Here is a 21769-nt window from a genome sequence, read left to right on the forward strand (position 1 = left end):
GATCACTCAGGACAATTAATTTGCTTGATAATGATATATTTAATGGACCCTAAAAAGCATATAGCCAAAATGAACAATAAATTGGAACGACTCCACCTTGCAGGTAATGAGAAACACAGTTATATAACAGAACAATGAACACATTAGTTTCTAAGTACATATTATATATGAACGATAGATTATATCAGGGGGATATTTGGAAAATCTAGAAAGAATTAATAAAGAAGAAAATTAAGTACGTGTATGAAAGTGGAAAAGGGAGAAATAAAAACAGGACAAAGCATATGCCCGAAATGAATGATAAAATAGAAAGTCTCCGACTTGGAGGTAATGGACCACACATTATATAACAGGATAGGAATACAGTTAGTATTTTTTAGGTACATGTTAAGTATGAACAATAGATTATAAGAGGGGAATATTTAGGAAATTTATACAAAGAACTAAAGAAGAAAATTGATTACAAGTATGACAGTGGAGAAGACACAACAAGACTGTCATTGCTAGTCTTGAGATGGGGCCCATGGAAGAGTTTTGTCTTCCAGTCAATGATAAAAAATGGGAGTGATGTAAGGGGATCTAGGATTCTAAACTTTCTATTGTTTGCAACAGAATCAGATAGGAATATCTCTTACGTTTTATTTATGAATATTCATGAACCTCAGCATAGTGAATTACTTGGAATTGCTCCCATTGTAAATAATAGAGAGTTTTTTGCACCTGGTGCATTACAGCTGCCCTTAGCTCCTAAGAACTTTCTAATGGTAAAAAATGCAAGTACATGACAGGGAAAAAAATTAAAATGGAGATAGAAACTTTTATGTCTCATTTTACACGTTTATATTACTGAACAGGAACACTATTCCAAAAGAAACACTTAGTTAAAAATCTTCATCTACCTTCCCATGGTAACTCCTCAAAAAACCTCATAATTATGTTCTCTATGAAAAAGCAAGTAAAAATTTAAGTACTTTCTCAAGATCACACTTATCAGCTATAAAAGGCCACCCAACATGCATAACACTACAAAGATGCAACTCTAATGGCAATGGCTGGAAAGGTGATATATATGAAAAGAGTTGAGACATAAAGCATTAACCTGAAGAGCCCTACAGTGATGATGAAGTCGTGAAGTGATTTTGGTGGTTCATAGACGAACGCGAGGACACCATATTCATCCGGATTATTGCTGTTCTCTACACTTCGCAGTACATAAAGCTTCTTATTCAGTTCCTCATATTTCAATTCAATCCTCTTCAATGCCGCTTATAGTTCATGGATAGTATGACATTCTAAACAGCTTATCTTTTCCAATGACTTTTGATTATAGATCATCACGATTTACGATCGACTTTTTGAAGCCTCTGCATTTTGGGTAAGCCATTTTACAAGACCTTGTGACAAACCAACGTGGACCAAATTAATGGGCACTCCCTTTGGGCAAAATCGTGTTGCAACAACAAAATTGATTAAATATAATAAATAATAAATAAATAAGGGGCTTCTAAGTGTGAGCTCTCTGGCATTTGGCGATCCATTTTCGATAAGTAAAGTTGAATAGAATAATGATTGCCTCATCCAATCCAAAATGAATTTGGAAATAATGCTAGAAAGGGACAGAGTGGAAGATGTCACCAGATGCAACAGAGTAAGAACCAGAGAGGTGGCTATGGCTAAGTGAGTGATAAAGCAATTACTAACCACCATGGACAGCGGGATGATTATAGCAGGCATTTTATCGAGCGGCTTGGTGGCGGTGAAGCGACAAAGAAAGTGGTAAGGAGGCATGATTTGCCTATGCTCACTGTAAGACACCTGAAGGGCACTATTGTAATATTAGAATGAAGTTGAGGGTATTTTGAGAAGTGAAATGTGGAGAAACAAATTGAGCAGTCTTCACACTTTTATAATTAGTATAAATTGTGCAGCCAAAAGAAAAACACAGGTCGGGCATGCAATGGTCAATTTAACTAATTCTTGACGAGATTTAATTTATAAACTACATCATTGGATTCATGAAGAACATTGGCTTCGCATCATATGTATTGGTGACAGAGCCATCGGGGGTCGATGCGGGACTCAAATTGACAATATGGTCATACGAGACACGTACAAAAAGTTCACTTTGAGAATGTTCCTTAGAAGTCCATTTTAAAGATGCTCCAAAAAATAGCAAGATTCTTGCTATTTCGTAAGAAATTTTGTTATTTAACAAGAATCTTATTATATTAAAATTATCAAATTTCTTACAAAATAGTGCACCACCTTATCGAAAAAGAAAAAGTTTCTTACGATTTAATAAGTATTAAAAAAATAATAAGTTTAATAAGTTTCTTATTGTTTAACAAGAAAACTTACTAACAAGCATCCGACACACAGTGAAGTGGCTTTCTCCGATTGCCCTCTGCAATTTGCTTCTTTTAAGGAGCCTTCTTATGGAAGTTTATCTGAAAAGGGGAAAAAAACTGTCTTCTTATGATGTTCAATCCCATGTTGAATTCTGGAAAATATGTTTAACTTGAAGTTCTCAACAAAAATCTGGCTGGCACAAAATGTACTTCTGAGCTTTCACCAAAACATATATATCATATCCGATGAATAAATCTTGATGAGATTGATAACTAAGCCATAGTTGTACATTGTAATTGTTTCAACTGCCATATATTTAATGCTGATGGTGCAGCCAAAAGAAGCACGGCTCGAGCAGGAATTGATGGTTTGAATAACTCTTGACGGGATTGATAACTAAACCAATTGGATTCATGAATGGGCTTTGCATCATATGTCTGGTGATGACGGAGCCATGGAGGTCGATACAGGACTCAAATTGGGAATATGGTCGATATGAGCCATGCACAAAAAATACCAGTTTTTTTATTATCTTTAAAATCAAAATTTCTGTCTAAGTCGATCCAATGTTGAATTCCGGATAAATATGTTTAACTTGGAGTTCTCAACGAAATTCTAACCGGTACAAAATACATCTGAGAGCATCATTCCATATACCACAACATCGCACTATCCTTCTCCCTAATATGTTTAACTTGAAGTTCTCAACAAAATTCTAGCCGGCACAAAATACGTTCTAGAGCATCATTCCATATGCCGCAACATCACACTATCCTTCTCCCTTGCGTAATCTTTTTGCTACTGTTTGACTCTGCTGATAGAAACTCTGAACACCATTTCTGCCCTTCCAATGAGCTCAAAAGTGCAGACATCTCCCGCTTTCAGAGAGTTCTCTTTCAAGAACGCCATGAACCCACCACTGAACATAGCCCAAGGACGAGGATTGAGGCCGGTAATCAGCGTTATCGTCCACGATCTGTCCTCATGATCAGCCTTAAGAGTCACCCTCTGTTTCTTGTGTTTCAGGTCTATATTCTCCTTCATGAACGTAGTGGCTATTTTCTAAACAAAATCACATAGAGAAATTCAATCGGTTAGTAGGGTGTGCCGTACTTGCACATACTATCATATATCTACAGATAATTATAGCTTTAATTTTATCCTCTCAACTTGAATGGGTCTCATTTCACTTTGAAAATACTAGAATCTATTAGCGCAACAATATCCATTACTCGAGAAAGACCATACCAGATACCCTTTCGAGAGACAGCCCTTTGTCATGACCATTTGGAAGACCGGATGTTGCCCAGGAACAAATCCATTGACAGGTTGAAACTCAAAATCTTGCACAATCTTCTGCCGTTCCTTCGCTGCAAATTGGTTGAAACCATTTAAGGGGAAATTATGTATCTATTTATGCATGTAATATTAAAAGGAAAAGCTTACTAAGTTAACATAAGATCTCCTGAAATCTCAGATTGAATAACGATAGCATGCATACATATATCCATCTTGATCCAAATTTCCATGTAATAAAACCCGCAAATTGTACAGTTTGCACATCGAAAAATTGAGAGAAAGTCGAGTGACCAAAAACCTTAATTTAATTAATAAAGCCATATTTGGCTTGGTTTTCAAGCTAACATGATCAGATTGATGATTAAAACCAGATGTGTTGAATCAATACATATCCACATACATTTATACTGTATACCTTTGGTCACATCCAAAGAAGAATTGTTCCCTCTATCCTCAGCTGCAGCTCCTGAGCACCACTCAAGCTTGGATCGAGTAGCTCCACCTCCAGATGCTATATATTATTCGAACAAAACCAACACATAAATAAAAAAGAATATCATTCATACTATATAACTTCTTGTTCATGGAAAGTATGAGCACTTACATATAAAGACATTTAGTTCATCCTAACTAATTTTTTTTGGACTGGCACCCTAAAAGAAAAACTAATTACTTTGTCCTTAAGTATTATAGAGAGTAATGACATAGACATGCTAAAAATAACAAAAACCACACGCAAAAAAAAAAAAAAGCAATTTAATTTTTTCTCGCCTTGTGATTGTAAAATGCAGGAATTTGTGGCCACTTGAGGTGCTCTGAAGATGGAAATCTTAAATGATACATTTCTGAGCCCTCTGATCAGTTCGAAGACGCAGATGTCCCCCAACACAATGCTGTTGTCGACCACGAACGCCTTCCAACCATTATATATTTTGCCCCTTATTTGGCTTCTATATGCTGAAATTCTATATGTGACGGTCCATGTTTTGCCTCCAGAAACGTGAAGTTTCATTTGACCATTCTTCTGTTGGCCCATGTATCTTTGTAGAAAATTTCCCGGCACATACTGCAAAAAAAAAAAATAGAACAGCCGAAATTTTTAATATAAATATAATTGATTTCTCAGTCGTCATATAGTGACAATACTAATTTTCAAAATGAATCAATTCCATCTTGCAGTATATATATTCAATTTTTTGCAAAAAGATAAAAGCAAATGTAAAATTTTAAATTAGGCATACTGACCACACTATAGGATCGGTGCACGTAATAAGGCTGCATCACCACCGGAAAATAGGGATTTGAAGATTTGAAAGATTTTGCTCTTTCGAGCGCTTTAAGTTTTTCTTTCCCTCTGAGCGGACCTATGCATTATTTAACTCATTATCAGCACGAGATATATCATATGTAATGTAGAAAAAAATAAAGAAAGAATATGAAACCAAATTAATTTAATATGTTTAAATATAATCACTAGATATTGAAAGACTATAGGAATCTTCATAAATTGGTAACATACCTCGCCGCCCATTTTCCGGCATCCTTGAATGACCAGTCAGTCTGGTCCTACTTCTCGTCATAATACCCGAAATAGGCCGCGTGTTCCTCTTTTTGACTGGAATGTTATCACTGTCTTCATCGATGTTCTCCACCTTGATCGAAGATAATGTTACCTTAGATCTCACTGGGTATTCAATCTCCGTAGCACTCTTGTCGAACACAAACACATTGAATACATTAGAGCTCCCTGCCTCATACTTGAAAACAAGGAAGTGCCCGTGTTTTATGGAATAGAAGTTCGCAAAATCCAGCCACCCCTTTTGCAACCAGACGTCAGTGTCTCCTTTCCTTAGCTCCACTTCCCAGGCATCCCCGCTCGGGACCTTGAGGAGCACAACGCTCGACACAGACAGGTCTTTCCCATATTTCCTAACAAATTTCTTCGGAACGACCTGTATAATAAATGTTTAGAGAACGTTGCTAAGCATGTCATGTAACACGACAAATTGCATTAGACAAAGGTCGTAACTTTAGTACTGTACGCGCCGATATATGTCGGCAAATATACTTACAAGTTTTCCTGTTCGAATCGTCTCCTGGAGGACTATCTTGAAGAAATGGGGAGCTGCGGGGTGGAAGAAGCTGCTGATGTGATGTGCAATATCGTCTTCCATCTAATCAGGACGATCTGCCATAACTCAATTACCCAGAGGACTTGTAAGAAGAGAAACTTATAGTTAATTTAATTGGCTATAAGAACTTTGAGGTGTGAACCGAACATGGATTCCGAGGGCCACTCTACAGTATGTGATCTCAAGCGCATTAATTAATAAAGCAAATGGATGGCAGATTTTCCATTTATTCCTGCTGGATTTTTGCTATAATGATTTCTCTAATACCATGCGTAATCTTTAAATTGGCAGCTCATAAGAAGATATGGCTCTTCGGTTAAACCAATTGTAATTATTGCACCTACATGCTTTATGAACGGCCGTTGGTTGTCTATTTTGCTGTATCTCTACCTCTGTGAAAGAAAAATACTGCATTAATAAAGCTCAATTGGTCAATGGTACCGGGTTGTGCAGACCTTTAATTAATTCATATATATAAACACTGATAATATCTTAATTATTTACATTGGTATATTTAAGTTATTGATAATGGTATAAATCATTGCATGATTTGAATCGTCGTTCATACTAAAGACTTTTGGATTTTCTTTACATTAATATGAGTTCAAAATTAAATGAGGCATGCCAAATTTATAGGTAACATAAAAAGTCTTTCCCGATCACGACCTTAAAATTTTAATCTAGCAAGCAATCGCAAGAATTCACTTTATGCACAAACCCCATAATATATGATAGAAAATCGGAATTTTCCCTGGAAAAAATCAAACTCTACATTGAAATAACAGCTTCTGATGGGTTACTTATTATTTGTGAATGTTATGATAAATACTTTTTTGTGCTCATAAATATATTACAGACTATTCTTGAAATTTTAGTTGATCAATATTCTTCAAATTTTAAAGTTTCCCAGTTAATTTAAAAGGGAACTGGATAAGTATGGAGCTTGAGCGATGGAGAGAACTGAAAAGTCGTCTGGTGATGAAGTCTCTGCAATTGCAATTCAATGCACCTTACCATTGTAAAAATATTCTTATATCAGTTTACCCCAGTAATATATATATATATATATGGCAAATTAAAAAAAAAATCCAAATTTTGTAAAAAGTCTCAGTTTTATCATAAATTTTGTTTTGTAACAAAAAAAACCATAAGTTTTCTAAAATATCTCAAAAATGACCTCCGTTATAACTTCCGTCAATTTTTGCCTATGTGTGACCTACGTGGACTGTTAAAGGGACCCACCAGCCTACGTGTGACCTACGTGGACTGTGACCTACGTGGACTGTTAAAGGGACCCACCATCAACAGCAAAAATTGACAGAAGTTATAACGGAGGTCATTTTTTAGACATTTTAGAAAACTTATGGTTTTTTCTCTTACAAAACAAAATTTAGGACAAAATTAAGATATTTTACAAAACTTGAGTTTTTTTTTGTAATTTACCCTATATATATATATGTATATATTCACTTTGGACTAATAATTTTTTTCGTTGTTAATATTGTATTAAAAATATTATTGACTGACAATTTAACAATTTAAATACATTTTCTCCTTACTAGGTAAATCATTTTTTTTATATTCTAATTTGTTAACCATTACCTAAATCCTTAAGTACTGGAGTCTGGAACTTATATTGCCTATGAATAAAAGTCTGTTTTTTTTTAGCATTTTAATCTCCTTTCTAAAATTTTAATTAACAACATCAATACTTTTTTTTTGGGTAATACAACATCAGTATTTCCGAGACAAAATTATCATCTTAATAATTTTATCTTTACTTAATTAAATTCAAAATAAAATCATGTAATATTTAAAAGTATAAGTTTAATTAAAAATTTCCCTATAAACCCAGGAATTAATAGCATGCTAATCTCCTTTTAACATCATATTATACATAAAGAGACCATGTCATTATATGAAAGTGTTATCTTGGATGATAGACACAAGACTCCAGCAGCCATGCAAAGACTGATTGTGCATTTGCTCTACGTTTTGCTTGCATGCACGTATGAAAAGAGATAAAACCCAGCACTTGGATATCGTAAAAAGGCATAATCTGCCAGCAGGCGGTCGGATAGAATGTCAAATAGAGAGTTTCACCGAAAACGAAAGATTGCTCGAAAGGTTCGAAAGTTCAGGGGATAAGCTAAAGGAGACTCACTCGACTGTCGTCCTAATGCAGTAGTGAATTAGCAGAGTCGGAGCAGCTTATCTTCCTCTCGCAGCAAGTCAGGCCAATAGGACACAAGTTCGAGCGGTTCCGGGCGCACGAGCTTGAAAACCAAGAAATCAGAAGCTTCGAACTTCATGTCTGACAATTCGATCCCATCCTTGTATGAGTAAGCTTGGAAACATCAATCATCAATCGATACCTTAATTACATGAAATGGGCCATGCATGCATGCCACTGCAAACGTTTATGAGCATTACAATGGTTTTGTGAGTGTCAGCTTATGAGTCTGCTGTATAATCACCAAGCAAGGCCTTGAATTAATGGGAAAGGGAATCGCGTGCACAGAGAGAGACAGAGACAGAGAAAGATGAATGCTGAAGTAACGTGTGAAAGTGAAAAAGAATAGTGGGCCTGAGAGACGGACTACCCGTACAGTGGGCTTTAGCTTTACTTTTTTTTCTTTTTCTTTTGGGATGGCCCAACTCTTCAAGGACCCTTTTTTTTTCTTTTGGTGATGGAAAAGGAGTTTTACTTTTTGCCCAAATTAGATTTTTTTTTGACAAAATATTTCACAGTAAAACTATTTTCCATAATAGATTTAGGTGGTGCTTATTTAGACTTATATTTCAACACTCAATTTAACTGTTGAAATTTTAAGTATTTATTAGAATAAGTGCTTATATAAATAAGTAAAAATTGTTTGATATTGAGTAACTAGACAACAATTTAAGTTCCTTAGTCTAAAATTGGTAACCCAAGATTTCCCTTAATTCTATTTTGATCCAATACTTTCTTATCTTATTATATTTAATAATTTCTAAAATTAAAAAAACGAAAATAAAAAAGTTTTGTTGAAAGATTAAATCATAAAATAAGTAGGTTTTTATTACCGAATCATTAAGTGTTTTTTTTACTTGAATTAATAAGATAAGTCAAATTTTATGTGCTAAACAAACATGCTAAATTAAGTGTTGAAAAATTAATTTAAGCACTTAATTGGAGTAAACAAACACCACCTCACACTATTCTTCTATCTATCTATATTCCCAAAAACCACTTTAGTTTGTTTAATTTAAGTCCTCTATTATTCCACAAACCATCTTAATATATTTGATTTTCAGTCCTGACCCCATAAGGAAACACCAATCCTCCCTTAGTGATTAAAATCTTAAGCCTCTGCCCCTCACAAATCCTTGTGTAGACATGGTTCAATTCGGTTTGATTCGATTCAAGCCACCTCAAGGTTTAGTAGACCTGAGATCACAAGTCTCAAGATTTCAAGATCGGCTGAGAATTTGTGGGGAGTGGGTTAAGGATCGGTTCTACTGCAATTGGGTTTGTTTGAGCCAAAAAATGATTTGATCAGTAACTTATTAAAATCAATGCGATTACCTACAAAATGTTTCTAAGAATATAAAATACTAAAATAAATGAAATAAAGTTTACTAGAATAATTAAACAATTAATAAAAGAAACTGAAAAATAAAATAACAAAAATAAAAATTTCACAGAAAAAGGGCTTCGATTTATTGATTCTTCCTCAATTTACATCCGACTCTCAAGAATTGCATTTAATTTGGACCAACCGATCAACTTTTGTCAAGGTATTATTATTCTTAAAATATACGGTTCACCAGGTTTAACCATATAAAAAAAACCCTTATATCTAGTAAGCAAGACGTCAGAGTGTCATTGAGGGTACAAAATATTGGCTTTAAATTTATGTTCGACTGTTCATAAATGCACTCAACCTAACCAAACCATTAATTGTTCTCTAGGTTTCAATGTTTTTAAAAAACATAGATCTGGTTAATCAAATTGAAAAAGCGGTTATATTTGGTAAATGAGACTGACGAGTATTGAGGGTGTCTTTGGAAGAGTTTTATAAAATGGGGGTTGAATTGAAAAGTCTAGCTAGATAGGAAATTATTTTCAAAAACAAGTCTAATTTGGGAATGATATTCCAAAGGTTCCTTAATTTGGGAATAAGATTTAACGATAAGTAAGTCCATATTGATATAAAACTCCTCGAAAAGTGGGTTGACTTTGCTTGGCAGTTATGGGAGGTTGAATTGGAACAAGGCCGGGGCTGTGTCTCGGATTGCAGACCATGTGACAGTGTTTTGCATGGAAGAGGGATAGCGTACGGGATAAGATAAAGAGGTATGATGTACGGGAATAGGCAACTGCTGCTGGTGAAGCTTTGGCATGTATGGGACCCAAACGACGACAGGGATTCAGGTTTGGCAGAAGAAGACGACTTTCGACTATGTTGTTTTTTTCTCCAACACATACAGAAGGAATTAAACTTTTTCGATCATGAAATTTGATCATGCGCAACACTCAATCCATGTTACTTGGTTTATTAGTTGCTGTCCATAAAGACATTCTGCAATCTGTGTACCTGACAGTGGTCGTTAAACCCATTCAAATGCAAAAAGCCCTCTTTTTTAGGGAACTTTAATACGCAGAAAACTAAGTTCGATAATCTTGTCGTGCTTAATGTGTGAGGTATAAGTCGAATACATTGTAATGATAAATTATGAATGGGATTATGAACTATTTATCTCATGATATTAAGGAACAAGGACAGTGATTGGGACCAATCGCCTCGGAAAACTTAAGATCTCCATAACCTCCGTCATTAGTACTAAATTTTTTTTCCTAATATGGTCTATTCTCTATGCCAAATTTACACTATAATTATCCGCAGCCATCCCTTTAATTTGTGGAATAATGTTTTCTCATTTTTTGCTTAGACAACTTTAAACGACATTTTGATTTGATTTTGATTTGTTTATACTATAGTCTAAACACTAGGAGATATTTTTCGAAAGGGACTTTATATATGGTAATGGTTTGCCTAATTGACAGATTGATATTCCCCCTATCCATGTAGATATCAAATCAATATCGAGTTATCCATATTCCTATTCCGTGTAGGTATGGATAAGATCAATTTCGAGTAGTAGGTTCAATTATCTGTTAATTCTTTTGGTAGGCCTTAGCATCTGCCAAGACTAATATTATGATGATTAAATTCCTCCTTTTTTTATTTTTTTGAAAGATTACATTTACTGAAAGGTAAAAAGCACAAACCTCCGATGAGGTTTAGGAAAATTGCACTCCCATCCATTATGGGCAAAATATGCACATAGCCCCGTTTGACCCTTTTTGACCAAATGGAAATTAGTAAACACCGTTAGTTTTATAATTAGTTTTTTTTTTCCTTTTTTCACCTTTCAAGAAGCTCAGGCTAGGACAAGCAATTTCAAAATTTCGATCGTCAATTGCTCTAAAACGGTCATGTAAATTTCAAGAAGTTAGGGTAAACAATAGTAAGAGTGGACACGAAGAACACTAAACATCAATACCATCACTAACAACTCAAATATAAATAATACTTGTGGCAGAGTAATCATGATTTTGTTTATCTTGCCCTAATTCGATGCCAACGAAGAGAAGCAATTGCTTGCCCTAATCGGATTGCAGTTTCCTCGAGGAAGAGAAGCAATTGTGATCTCTCTCCTCCATACTCTATTCCGATCGCAATTCCAGAAGAAGAGAAGCAATGATGTGTGCTTGCTTGTTCCCTCCTCGATCGTTTTCTATAGCTTGGAGAGAAGTGGTGACCCTATCGGTATCGTGATTCCCAGCAATACGTGTGAAAAAGGAAAAAAGAAGAAAAAGAAAAAAATAATAACAAAATTAAAGGCAACTACTTTCCGTTAGGTCAAAAATGGTCCAATGGGATTATGTACATATTTTACTGACATATGGAGGAAAGTGCAATTTTCAGAAACCTCAAGGGAGGTTCTGCCTTTTACCCTTTACTGAATGATAACATCCATACATGAAGACAATCTCTTCTAATTTACCTCGAGACAAGAGTTGTATTGTCTCGTCGAATTACTGCGAGACTCTAAATTAACACCCCAAATGATTCATCCAAAACTTCTCCGTGACCTCAAAAAGTCTCCATGCAGATTCCATAATCTTGTCATGATTTCTCGTAGCGACTTGGAGGGGACTCGGAGGGGCCAAGAATGGTCCTGTCGCGGGACAGGACAAACTTACATTTTTTTTCTTTGTTGGGGAAATGCGGGGTTATGCCCAATTACATTAGAGAAAACTTATATTAACTTAGCCTGGAATCTTCGCATTAGTTGGATCAGATGATAATATCCTGAATCTCTAGTGCCTATATCCTGAATCTCTAGTGCCTCTACTATTAATTTTTCCACCAAATTTGGGATTTTGAACCCTGAAACACATCCAGGGTCTTTCTACTAGTTAGGACTATGAAAGACGAGCCCTATGCAAGAAAATGGACATAATAATGAATTATATATATATATATATATATATAGTCGAAACGTGGGAATTTTTCAAGTTGAAATTAGCATCCTATGAGTTCTTGAACATCCCAACGGCACAAACGTGCAGAGGCTAAGGAAGAGAAAGATCTAATTCTAATCCAACCAAGGAAGCAGAATGCCATTTTCATAGGAGCCTATCATAAACAGGAATTCATATCAATAAACCAAGCACGTTGTTCCTCGAACTCTTCCGTCTAAGTGGAATGATTCTCGGTCCAGAAGCCCTCCTAACCACTCGAGCCTTGATCAGATTTGCCTTACCTCCTCGAAACTCGAGACGAAGAGTGTCCCCATGGGCTAGGCCATTGTCTCCGACGAAACGACTCCACCCACAGGAAATGTCGAGCCTGCGACACCCATTGGTTCTTAGCCTTAAGCCGACAGGCCAATGCCGCCCCGAAGAGCCACTAATCACGGCCCCTGTCTTGGTGAACTGCCCAGCTTCCCTGGCAACTGTCGCTGGTATAGTCTGGAAGAAAAAGAAAAAATATATATATTCCATAATTTAGTAAAATACTTTTAAATTCATTCACGTTTCACAAGAGACTCAAATTAACATGACACTCCTTCTATGCGGAGCTAATATTGGATGAAATCCGAACCGAGCAGGGACGGGAAACATCTGAACTAACAGATAGGCATTAAGGAAGAGGGTCGAACAAGAGAGTTCGATATAGGAAATTACCATGAAAAGACTGTTATACTTCCTGAGGTATTTATCAAAATACGGATAAGGTTTCTTGGACGAAAATGAAGGATGGGCGCGAGCACGGCCGACAGTTGCCACCCTCCCTCCTTCTGAATCCCCACTGGTAGTTTTAATACGTTCTTCTTCTTCATCTTCTTCTTCTTCATCATCGTCATCTTCTTCTTCATGCTCCTCCTCCTCAGACTTCACCTCAACTCCTCCACCCCCACAGTGATCATTAGCTTCTCCTTCCCTGTCTTGCTTTAGTTTGATGTCTGAAATAATTGAGTCATTAACCGATATTATTAACACCATCAATAACAGAAAATTCAACAAAAAAAACGAAGAAAAAGAAAAGAGAACAGAGAGCTGCTCACCCATCTTCTTCTCACAGCAAGTCAGGCCATACGCGACAACCCGGAGAGTTTCTTCGCTAATGAGCTTGAAGACCAAGAAGTCTCCAAGGTCCAGGTCCAAGTCCGTCACGATCTGCGTCCATCCACGGGTGATGTAAAGCCCATTTTCCTTCTGCTTCATCTTCACCCTCCATGAGACCGGATCTTCCACATATGCAGATCTCAAGCAAACTCTGGTGGGGAAGGTCCCCTTGAAGTTCTTGACGAAAGCCGGCGGCACCTTCTGTCGAAATGCACGAGTCGAATATTAATGATGAGGCAACTATTCTCTGATATATAGGTTCGTCTTAGAATTAGACACAGAGAGAGAGAGAGAGAGACTAAGAGACGTACGAATGAGTTGTGGAAGTCACCTAGCATGACCTTGAAGAACAAAGGGCTCTTCTTCTTCTCCTCCTCCTCCTCCTGCTTCTGCTTGTTTGGCTGTGGCCGTACTCTTGCCATGATCTTCTTCTTCTGTGATTCCATGTGTTGCTCCAATATAATGCAGACGCTGACTTCACTTGGGGTTATGGTTATGAGAGACAAAGATGAGAAAATGAAGAGAAGAACGGCAAAGGAACTGAGAACGAATCCGAGATGGCTCCTCTGTTCACCGTTCAGCCTATATAATATATGAATTGCATATGTGAGTGGGTGTGACAGTCTGGTCATTTTTTTTTCTTTTTTTCTTAATAATCCCTTTCTTCCCCCCTTTGAATCTCCTTTCTGCGGATGGAGCCAAAACTTTATTATTAGTAGTATTTTTTTGTCCTTTTTTTTTCCTTTTATAATTTTTTTTTTGTTCGTCCTCATTGGTAAGTCAAAGCTGCTGGCGTGGCATGGCATGGCAGCTGCATGTGATTTTGCCGTATTTTCTGATAAGCATCAGCATGGGCATGGCTTTGACTCTGGTTTTGCCGGACTTTACTTTCTGGTGCACAACAGCAGCAGGAAAGGATTCCTTGATATTTTCAATTTTATCCTCCAATGATCGTTTATTAATTGTTCCTCGTCAATTATGTAATACATAAGGATTGATCGAGTCGTCATTTTAAGTGGCGGATTACGGGCTTAATGTCACACATAACTGATCCATCGTCTTTCATAATTCGTATTATCAAAGTAGACTAAAGCGGCAATCACAAGAGAAATGGACTCTTCTATACCAGAAGCTCCCCTTTTTCTGTGCATTTCACCAGGAAAAACCCATAGCGAGTAGAAATTCCTGAATTGTCTTGTAATGCATTTCTGTACACGCTGCTGCAGTCCGATTTTGTTTTTGTTTCGACCTCTGGTGTCCAATGTACATCTCAAGGTTCATAGGGAGACGAGCATTACCTAAATCGAACTCCTTTTGATAGTGATTATCTCTCCCGGGAGCATACTGTGGTGTAATAGGAATAACCCAAAGTCCAAAATTAACTTTTCTAGGATCTCAGAAAACCCCCACGTTTAGCATGATATTGACTATGACGTTTTGAAAGCAAGCGCCAATACTGGATTAAGCTTATCCTGAGTGATCAACCATGACACTTAAAAGATATGTGAGGGATAGATAAAGTACATATCAAAAAAAAAAAAGTGAGGGATAAAGTTTATTTTATACTAACAGGAAAATATGATGCCCCGCTAAGGAGTCATTCTCAAGGGAACGGGACAACTTCCCCTTACAAAGCTTCATTTCCATGGAGATATGATCCATTCTTGCTTTGCAGCAGAGAATACTCCTTTGAGAAGGCGGCTGTTACTATTCACTTTGTAAGGTTTTCACTTCTCTTGGACCCTAAGGAACCACACCGTTTCCATCCATTCCCCAGTGCAAAGCTGGCCCATTGTGGAGGATTAATAGAAGGCTCATGAATCTAGTCCAGAACACGGTCAGATTGGGCCATGATAATGCCGGCGCACGGCTTTGATTGAAGGAAGCTGTTGCCCCATTAAACATCTGAAACCCAACTGACCCGATAATAGAGCAAGGTTGAGTCTAGAAAACAAAAAATGTGGATCATGCCTACTTTCTCTCAATCTCTGCAAGGATTTAACCACAAATTAATCAGAGGTGCTTATCAAGGAAACCTGTTGTAGTCGTGTATTTGCCTCTCAGTCTCAACTGTTGCCAGGTCTGAACGAGTCCTTGGAGTGAAACTTTTCGACTGACAGCGTGCTGATTGATAACACGGGAAGTACTTAAGTAAAGCTGACCCCAGCCCAATAATAGTTGCATCGGCCATTGGCAATGGATCATGGCTGAGCCCATCCTATGTGCCTAGGTAGGTGAGATCGATGTATATGGAATTTACATCCAACGGAGACAGCCAGAAATGACATTTAAACGTAATTCAGGAAACTAATGTGGATTCAAACGTTCTGCCAATGTAAGGTTTACGATTTTGTGCCATTTTCTTGCACAATGATCTCGCCTTGACGATCTAATAGTTACTTGACTGTGAAGTCAAATACAAGGCTGCTGTTTTTCAGTTTGTGATTAAACCTGCCTTGAATATTTCAGATCATTAATGACTGTCAAATTGTCGATTAGAACAGTTAGGGTACCAGAGTTCAAAATTTGGTGGAGCAGAATAGCATGAAACCTGCACGGCAAGACACGCATTCTTGTTAAAGCCAGTGACAATTCTGAAATCGATTTCGTTATACGGAATTGCCAAGAAAATTCATGACTTGTATAACGGCAACATGCTTCTTTCTCAGCAGTCCACGAGATGGACCTCCAACTCCAAGTCATTGTGCAAGCTCCTGTCTAGAAAGCAAGAGCAAATTCAAATCCCATTCTGCTGCTGACAACTTAATTATGATCTCATAATTCTATGAGTATATGCATATTTCTTCTCACTCATTCACGGTTGCTGTGTATGTAGAGACCTTGAACGGGACATCATCATCACTACCAGCATGAATCAGTTCAAAGACACAGAGACCCCAATTTCAAATTGTTGTCCTTCATAATAGCAAACCATCCTAGCAAGAAACTTGCAAAACTGAATACGGGCACATCCTCACTGGCCATGTCCGCTCTGCAACCCGGAGTGACACATCTGTGGACAAGCCCCGAGGTAATCCCTCACGAACTTTAGCAGTATGGTCTGCATCAGAATTCATCCAGTAAGTGAAATTTCATAATTAGGGAGTTTTCTTGCAGAATGTAGTAAAGTATTTAGAGAACGCATTACCTGAAAGGTCTTCCAAGTTTCATTTCTAGAGGAAGAAAACTCGTTGTATACCCAACCAGAATGCTCCCAGGAAGATAAAACAGCTTCCCGAGAACTCAATTTTCTGGAAAACTTTTGTCATAATCAACTGAAGCTTAAGTCTTCTAAGTTCAACAGAAATCCACATACCGTAGTTTCTAGAAAGTAAGAGTTACTAGAGGCTTGGAGCATCGATCTCTCTTTCTCATTGAATGCCAAAGACCGAAGCAGATTCTTCACATAACCATATATCTACGTTCCATATGCATCTGCCTGAGAACACTTTCAAAACAAGGGTGAATGACCGCATCTTTTTCTACACACTCCACTGTTTGTTTCTCTTTTGCATTGGTCTTGTCCATCCGAAGGTGGTCCATTGTGCATTTCTTCGACAAGAGGCAATTTTTTATGCTTAATCTCATCAGGAGTTGATCTTCTGTTTGTTTCTGCCCGAGACAGTAAATTTCCATGCGTCTTGCGAGCCCCAGGAGCAAACTCCTTCTCGCATGTGCTGAGCCCATATATCCTAACATAGAATTTGTGTTTCCAGTTGAACCTAAAAAGAAGAAATCAGCCTCCTTGAAGAATAAACAATCCTTGTACTTTTCCAACTTTTCTTGCCAAGCTGTTAGAATTAAGATCTTCACTTTACATATATTCGGCAGCACTGTCACTCTTAGCCAAAGCTCTATAGGCTGAAACACCATATAACACAAAATAATAAGAAAAGGAGATTCGCCCGAATTATCCCATTTCTCAATATAAATATTAAATTTCAATTTGATTTATACGGGTTCGGGCCTATATCCATTTAAAAATTCAAGCTGATAAGTGCCAGTACCCAAGCCTCATATAAACTCATGCTTATTCTTTCATTTTTTCCATATGGGATTATAATTCTCAACACTCGTCCTCACGTGCAACGTGTGGCATATTTCTGCCTACACGTTGTCACGTGCCCTTAAACATTTGCCCTCAACAACTGAGGTCAAGTCGGGCTCATCTTCCGTGCTCGAGCAAGGGAGACTAACACGAAGCATTCTTTTGGCTGCTCTCGATATTGGATTGGCGTAATGTGAGCCTACGAGGGCACGCGGAAACGTAATCCGCTCTAATACCATATTAAATTTCAATTTGACTTATACGGGCTCGGGTCCATATGGGCTCGGGTCCATATCTACTTAAAAGTTCAAGCTGATAAGTGTTACCAAACTTCATATAAACTCATGGTTATTCTTTTATTTTTTCCATATGGGATTATAATTCTCAATAATAAATAAGGGTTACAATACGCCACCATGAATTTAACCTGGATAACTTGGGACCTAAGGAACAACGTTAATATTGACATCCAAACCCAGTAACCACTTTTTCAAGTCTGAATCAGATGTTACAGAAACAGAAGGCCCGAGTGCTCAAGAGATTCCATGGCGTAAATTTCAGAGCTTTTCGAAGATATCGAGAGAGAAAGGATGCGAATACCAGCTTGGAAGAAAAGTGACCAATGAGAATCTTGAAAAAGGATTGTTTACTTTTAAATGGCATCGGCTTGCTGCTGCCATTGCCACAGTCACGACACATTGTTGCTCCGCAAGCAAGAAATCTCCCTTTTGCGCGGCAGGTGTTACTGTGTAATGATTATACCAGGGAGCGGTACTTTTGGACAACCCAATATAACAAGAATTTCTCCCCCTGGGTCTCACCATGAAATGTTGGCTTCGAGTCTCGATTGTCCTTGGACAAGCTTTACACTACAAGGCCCTATTTGGTACGATGAAATGTCATGTAGCCACTACAATTCCGTAGAATTGCGATAATTTCTCATTTCAGGGCCTGTCACCAAGAATTAGACAGCTTTTTTTTTTCCCCTCCAATCTGTACGCTTTGCTCTTTATTCCACTTCGATCGAAACAGTACTTCACAATTTGGGCCAAAACTTCTTAATTTGGCATACAGGCCCAATAAAACTAGGCTCACAGGCCCAAATTGATAGGCCCAGCATCGTGATAAAAAGCAAAAAAGAAACAGAATAAAGAGTTTTTGCCCCAAATAGACTAATTTTTTAAACTTATTCCCAAACTACATCCCTTTTGAAAGTAATTTTCAATCTAGAATTGTATGTGTGGAATTATTTTTAATGCAATCCCTATCTTATTTTAGCCCTTTCAAAAATACCCTCAAAGATACTCATATCTTATTGGATAAATATAACCGTTTTTCCGATTCAATTAATTAGGTACCCTAATTTTTTTAAAATATTGAAACATTGTTAAGAATTAGTTAGTTCGGCTACGTTGTACGCAATTCTTAAGAGTCAAACGTAAATTGAAGTCGATTTCCATCTTTTTAAAGATAACCATACGTTGTATTTACAAAATATAACTGTTTTCCGATTCGATAAATCGGTTAACCAAAATTTTAAAATCTAGATAAAATTTAATTGGGTTCGACTACATTGGACACAAATTTTAAGAATTAAACATAAATTGAAGCGATTTTTTTAATTTTCTTATTCTATTTTTACTTTTTACTTTTAAAATTATTTTATGAATTCTATTTCAGTTATTTTAGGAATTCTTAAAATTTTAAGGCATAGGTCTTTCTTTTGTTCATAAGTCAAACACATTATGAATTTTTAAAGTTTACCTCCAACATAGTCGAACCCAATTAGCATTATTTTCATGCTACATTATTACCTAAAAGATTCATTTTAAAGTTATAATGCAGACTAGTTCCATTTTTTCGTGTTGCGTGACATGATTAGTACGTCGGTCAATATGTCTTTGCAGATTATACCAAAGAAATTCGTTAGGAAATATGGAGCAGAGCTGTCCAAGTCCGATATTGTGCTCCTCAAAATTCCAACCAGTGATGCCTGGGAGGTGGAGCTGAGAACAGGGGACGGTGCTGTTTGGCTGGAACAAAGGTGGCTGGATTTTGTGAACTTCCACTCCGTAAAACGGGGGGACTTCCTTGTGTTCTGGTACAAGGCACGGAACTCTAATGAGTTTGATGTGGGCTTGTTCGATAACAGTGCCACAGATATCGATTACCTTTTGAAAGGCAACTTTATCATTGATCAAGGTAGAGGAAATCAGTGATGATAGAGATGATGTTATTCCGAGCCAAACATGGGACGACCTTCGATCATCCTTAAGGATGAAATGAAGAACAAATCTTATGCTGATCGGAAATTATTCCACTGATGAAAACAACGTGCCCTCAGAAGCACTTATAGACGCTCAGAAAGTTAAAGCACTTGAAAGAGCAAAGTCCTTCAAATCTTCAAATCCTTATTTTGTGGTCGTGATTCAGCCTTATTATGTTCGTCCACCCCATGAATTGGTCAGTACGTCGATTATGTTCACACATGTGCAAAACTTGTTCCCGTTACGTTATTTTTAAAGAATTCTGGAAGGTTGTTTTCAACTATAGGCAAATGATATCATAGATAGTGTGTGCTGAAAATCATTATTAAGTTCTGCAGAATGTGCCAGGAAGATTCTTACGAAGGTATATGGGCCAAAAGGGGAGTGGTGAACTGAAATTTTGTGTTTCCGGGGGACAAGATATGGACTATCACATGCTACACCGCGGTGCGGGGAGGACAAGTAAGAACCAAAGTTGTCGGACGTGGTTGGAAGGCATTTGTAGGTGACAAAGCCTTAGTTTTTGGGGATGTTTGTGTCTTCAAATTGATCAGAGGTCTCAGAAGTATTTCCTTCAAGGTCACCATTTTCAGAGCACCTCAACCGGCCAAGTCCCGCACTTTACAATTACAAGGGAGTGGTCAATCGGTACACATGCACATAATTAAACAGTAAATTTAGTGATATGTAATTTGGTTTCCCTGTTAGTTGTCCATGAAAGTCAGTATTCTGGATATAACCCTTCGTTTCTATTTTTCACGTTTCCTGTTGTTCCGGGATATATAGCTTCTGTAGGTGAGGCTGCTTCTTCCAGGCATGTGGGTTGCTCCGGGGCTAAATGTAAGGGTAAAGAGAAGAGCTCTTCTCTTGACAGAAACAAGGTAAGTATACACCTCAATGTCGAGCCACAGAGTCGTCATGGCTCGTTAAATTGAGTTTTCATAAGTCCTTCCTCATATATAACCTTAATTTAAGTTAATAATGCAGATTTTTTGCCTTTATTTGCAATTCCAGCCGTAGTGGGGGTGGTCTTGCCATGCAAATGTCAATAGATTTGACAATGTTATGGGTATTTGTGTCTGTGCATATAGGCATGTCCTTTCTCCTCAATTGGTTTCATTCAATCGCAGTACAGAAAAACAAGACGAAGATTGCAAATGGCAATGACGAAGAATTATCTCCCTCATCGCTGCCTGGTATGGTCTTCTCAATCTCAAGCAAACCTGATGTTATTTATCATTCAGTTCATCTACTCTTTAGGGTCATAGATCTGATATATAGTATTTCGAAACAGAGCCATCCAGAAAATATGTGTGGAACCGGATTAAAACATCACCCCTTTTTTAAGGAAAATCATTTCTGGATCAGAGTTGGTGCTTTAGTGAAGTTTCTTGTATATTTTATTTCTTGCATCGTGCACATATACTGTCTTCTAATCTTTAATTGAACTGTCTCAATACTCTGTTTACACGAAGACTTTGTCGGATACTTCGTAGTAGTTTTATACATTAAGTAATCGTCAACGTGATCTTATGTTTGTTTAGAACATACCAGCTGCCTTCACAAGGGATCACCTAAACTTGGAAAGCAGAAAAGAGATGGTTACTCTAATGGTCGGAAACTGGTCATGGTCGACTAAGTTGATTATCAGCAACCCATCATTGTCCGGAGCCAGGTTCAGGGGTGGGTTCAGTGCTTTTGCGAAGGAAAACTCTCTGGAAGCGGGAGATTTGTGCACTTTTGAGCTCATTCACAGGGCAAAACTGGTATTCAGAACTTCCATCAGCACGGTCAAAAAAGGATCAAAACGATTAGAGAAGGGAGAAGAAGTGTGATATCACTGCAGCATATGGAAAAGTTTACTTTTGTTTAATTTGATTCCACTCTCCCTTAATTACACCGTCTAATGATGTTTTCGATAGCTCAGCTGTACTTGTGAAAGCTCGGACCTATATTCGGACATAACAATATCTGCCTTCAACGTGGGATCGAC

General features: G+C 37.4%; 2 protein-coding genes and 1 long non-coding RNA gene across 4 annotated transcripts; 1 reads left to right on the forward strand and 2 right to left on the reverse strand.

Moving 5' to 3' along the window:
- Positions 1-2911: 2911 nt before the first annotated feature.
- LOC116200330 (B3 domain-containing transcription factor VRN1-like) lies at positions 2912-8239 on the reverse strand. The gene is made up of 8 exons (XM_031531189.1): positions 7945-8239; positions 5721-5836; positions 5168-5600; positions 4894-5012; positions 4280-4714; positions 4064-4163; positions 3598-3719; positions 2912-3411 (listed from the first exon to the last, which is right to left on the reverse strand). Exons 2-8 carry the CDS (start codon positions 5820-5822, stop codon positions 3148-3150), a joined length of 1575 nt encoding a protein of 524 aa, XP_031387049.1. The 5' UTR covers positions 5823-5836; positions 7945-8239; the 3' UTR covers positions 2912-3147.
- Positions 8240-12323: 4084 nt separating this feature from the next.
- Positions 12324-14105, reverse strand: LOC116201005 (putative B3 domain-containing protein Os03g0621600). The gene is made up of 4 exons (XM_031532060.1): positions 13773-14105; positions 13401-13662; positions 13021-13298; positions 12324-12804 (listed from the first exon to the last, which is right to left on the reverse strand). The coding sequence occupies exons 1-4, from the start codon at positions 14091-14093 to the stop codon at positions 12487-12489; spliced, it is 1179 nt and encodes a 392-aa protein (XP_031387920.1). The 5' UTR covers positions 14094-14105; the 3' UTR covers positions 12324-12486.
- Positions 14106-20193: 6088 nt separating this feature from the next.
- On the forward strand, positions 20194-21769 carry LOC116201006. Of its 2 annotated transcripts, none has more exons than XR_004155785.1 (4): positions 20194-20424; positions 20563-20657; positions 20868-20972; positions 21321-21769. It is a non-coding gene; the product is annotated as an uncharacterized LOC116201006 (long non-coding RNA). The 2 variants fall into 2 exon arrangements; XR_004155786.1 differs by having other exon boundaries at positions 20907-20972.

Source organism: Punica granatum, chromosome 3 (assembly GCF_007655135.1).
Source record: "Punica granatum isolate Tunisia-2019 chromosome 3, ASM765513v2, whole genome shotgun sequence".
Lineage (NCBI taxonomy): Eukaryota > Viridiplantae > Streptophyta > Magnoliopsida > Myrtales > Lythraceae > Punica > Punica granatum.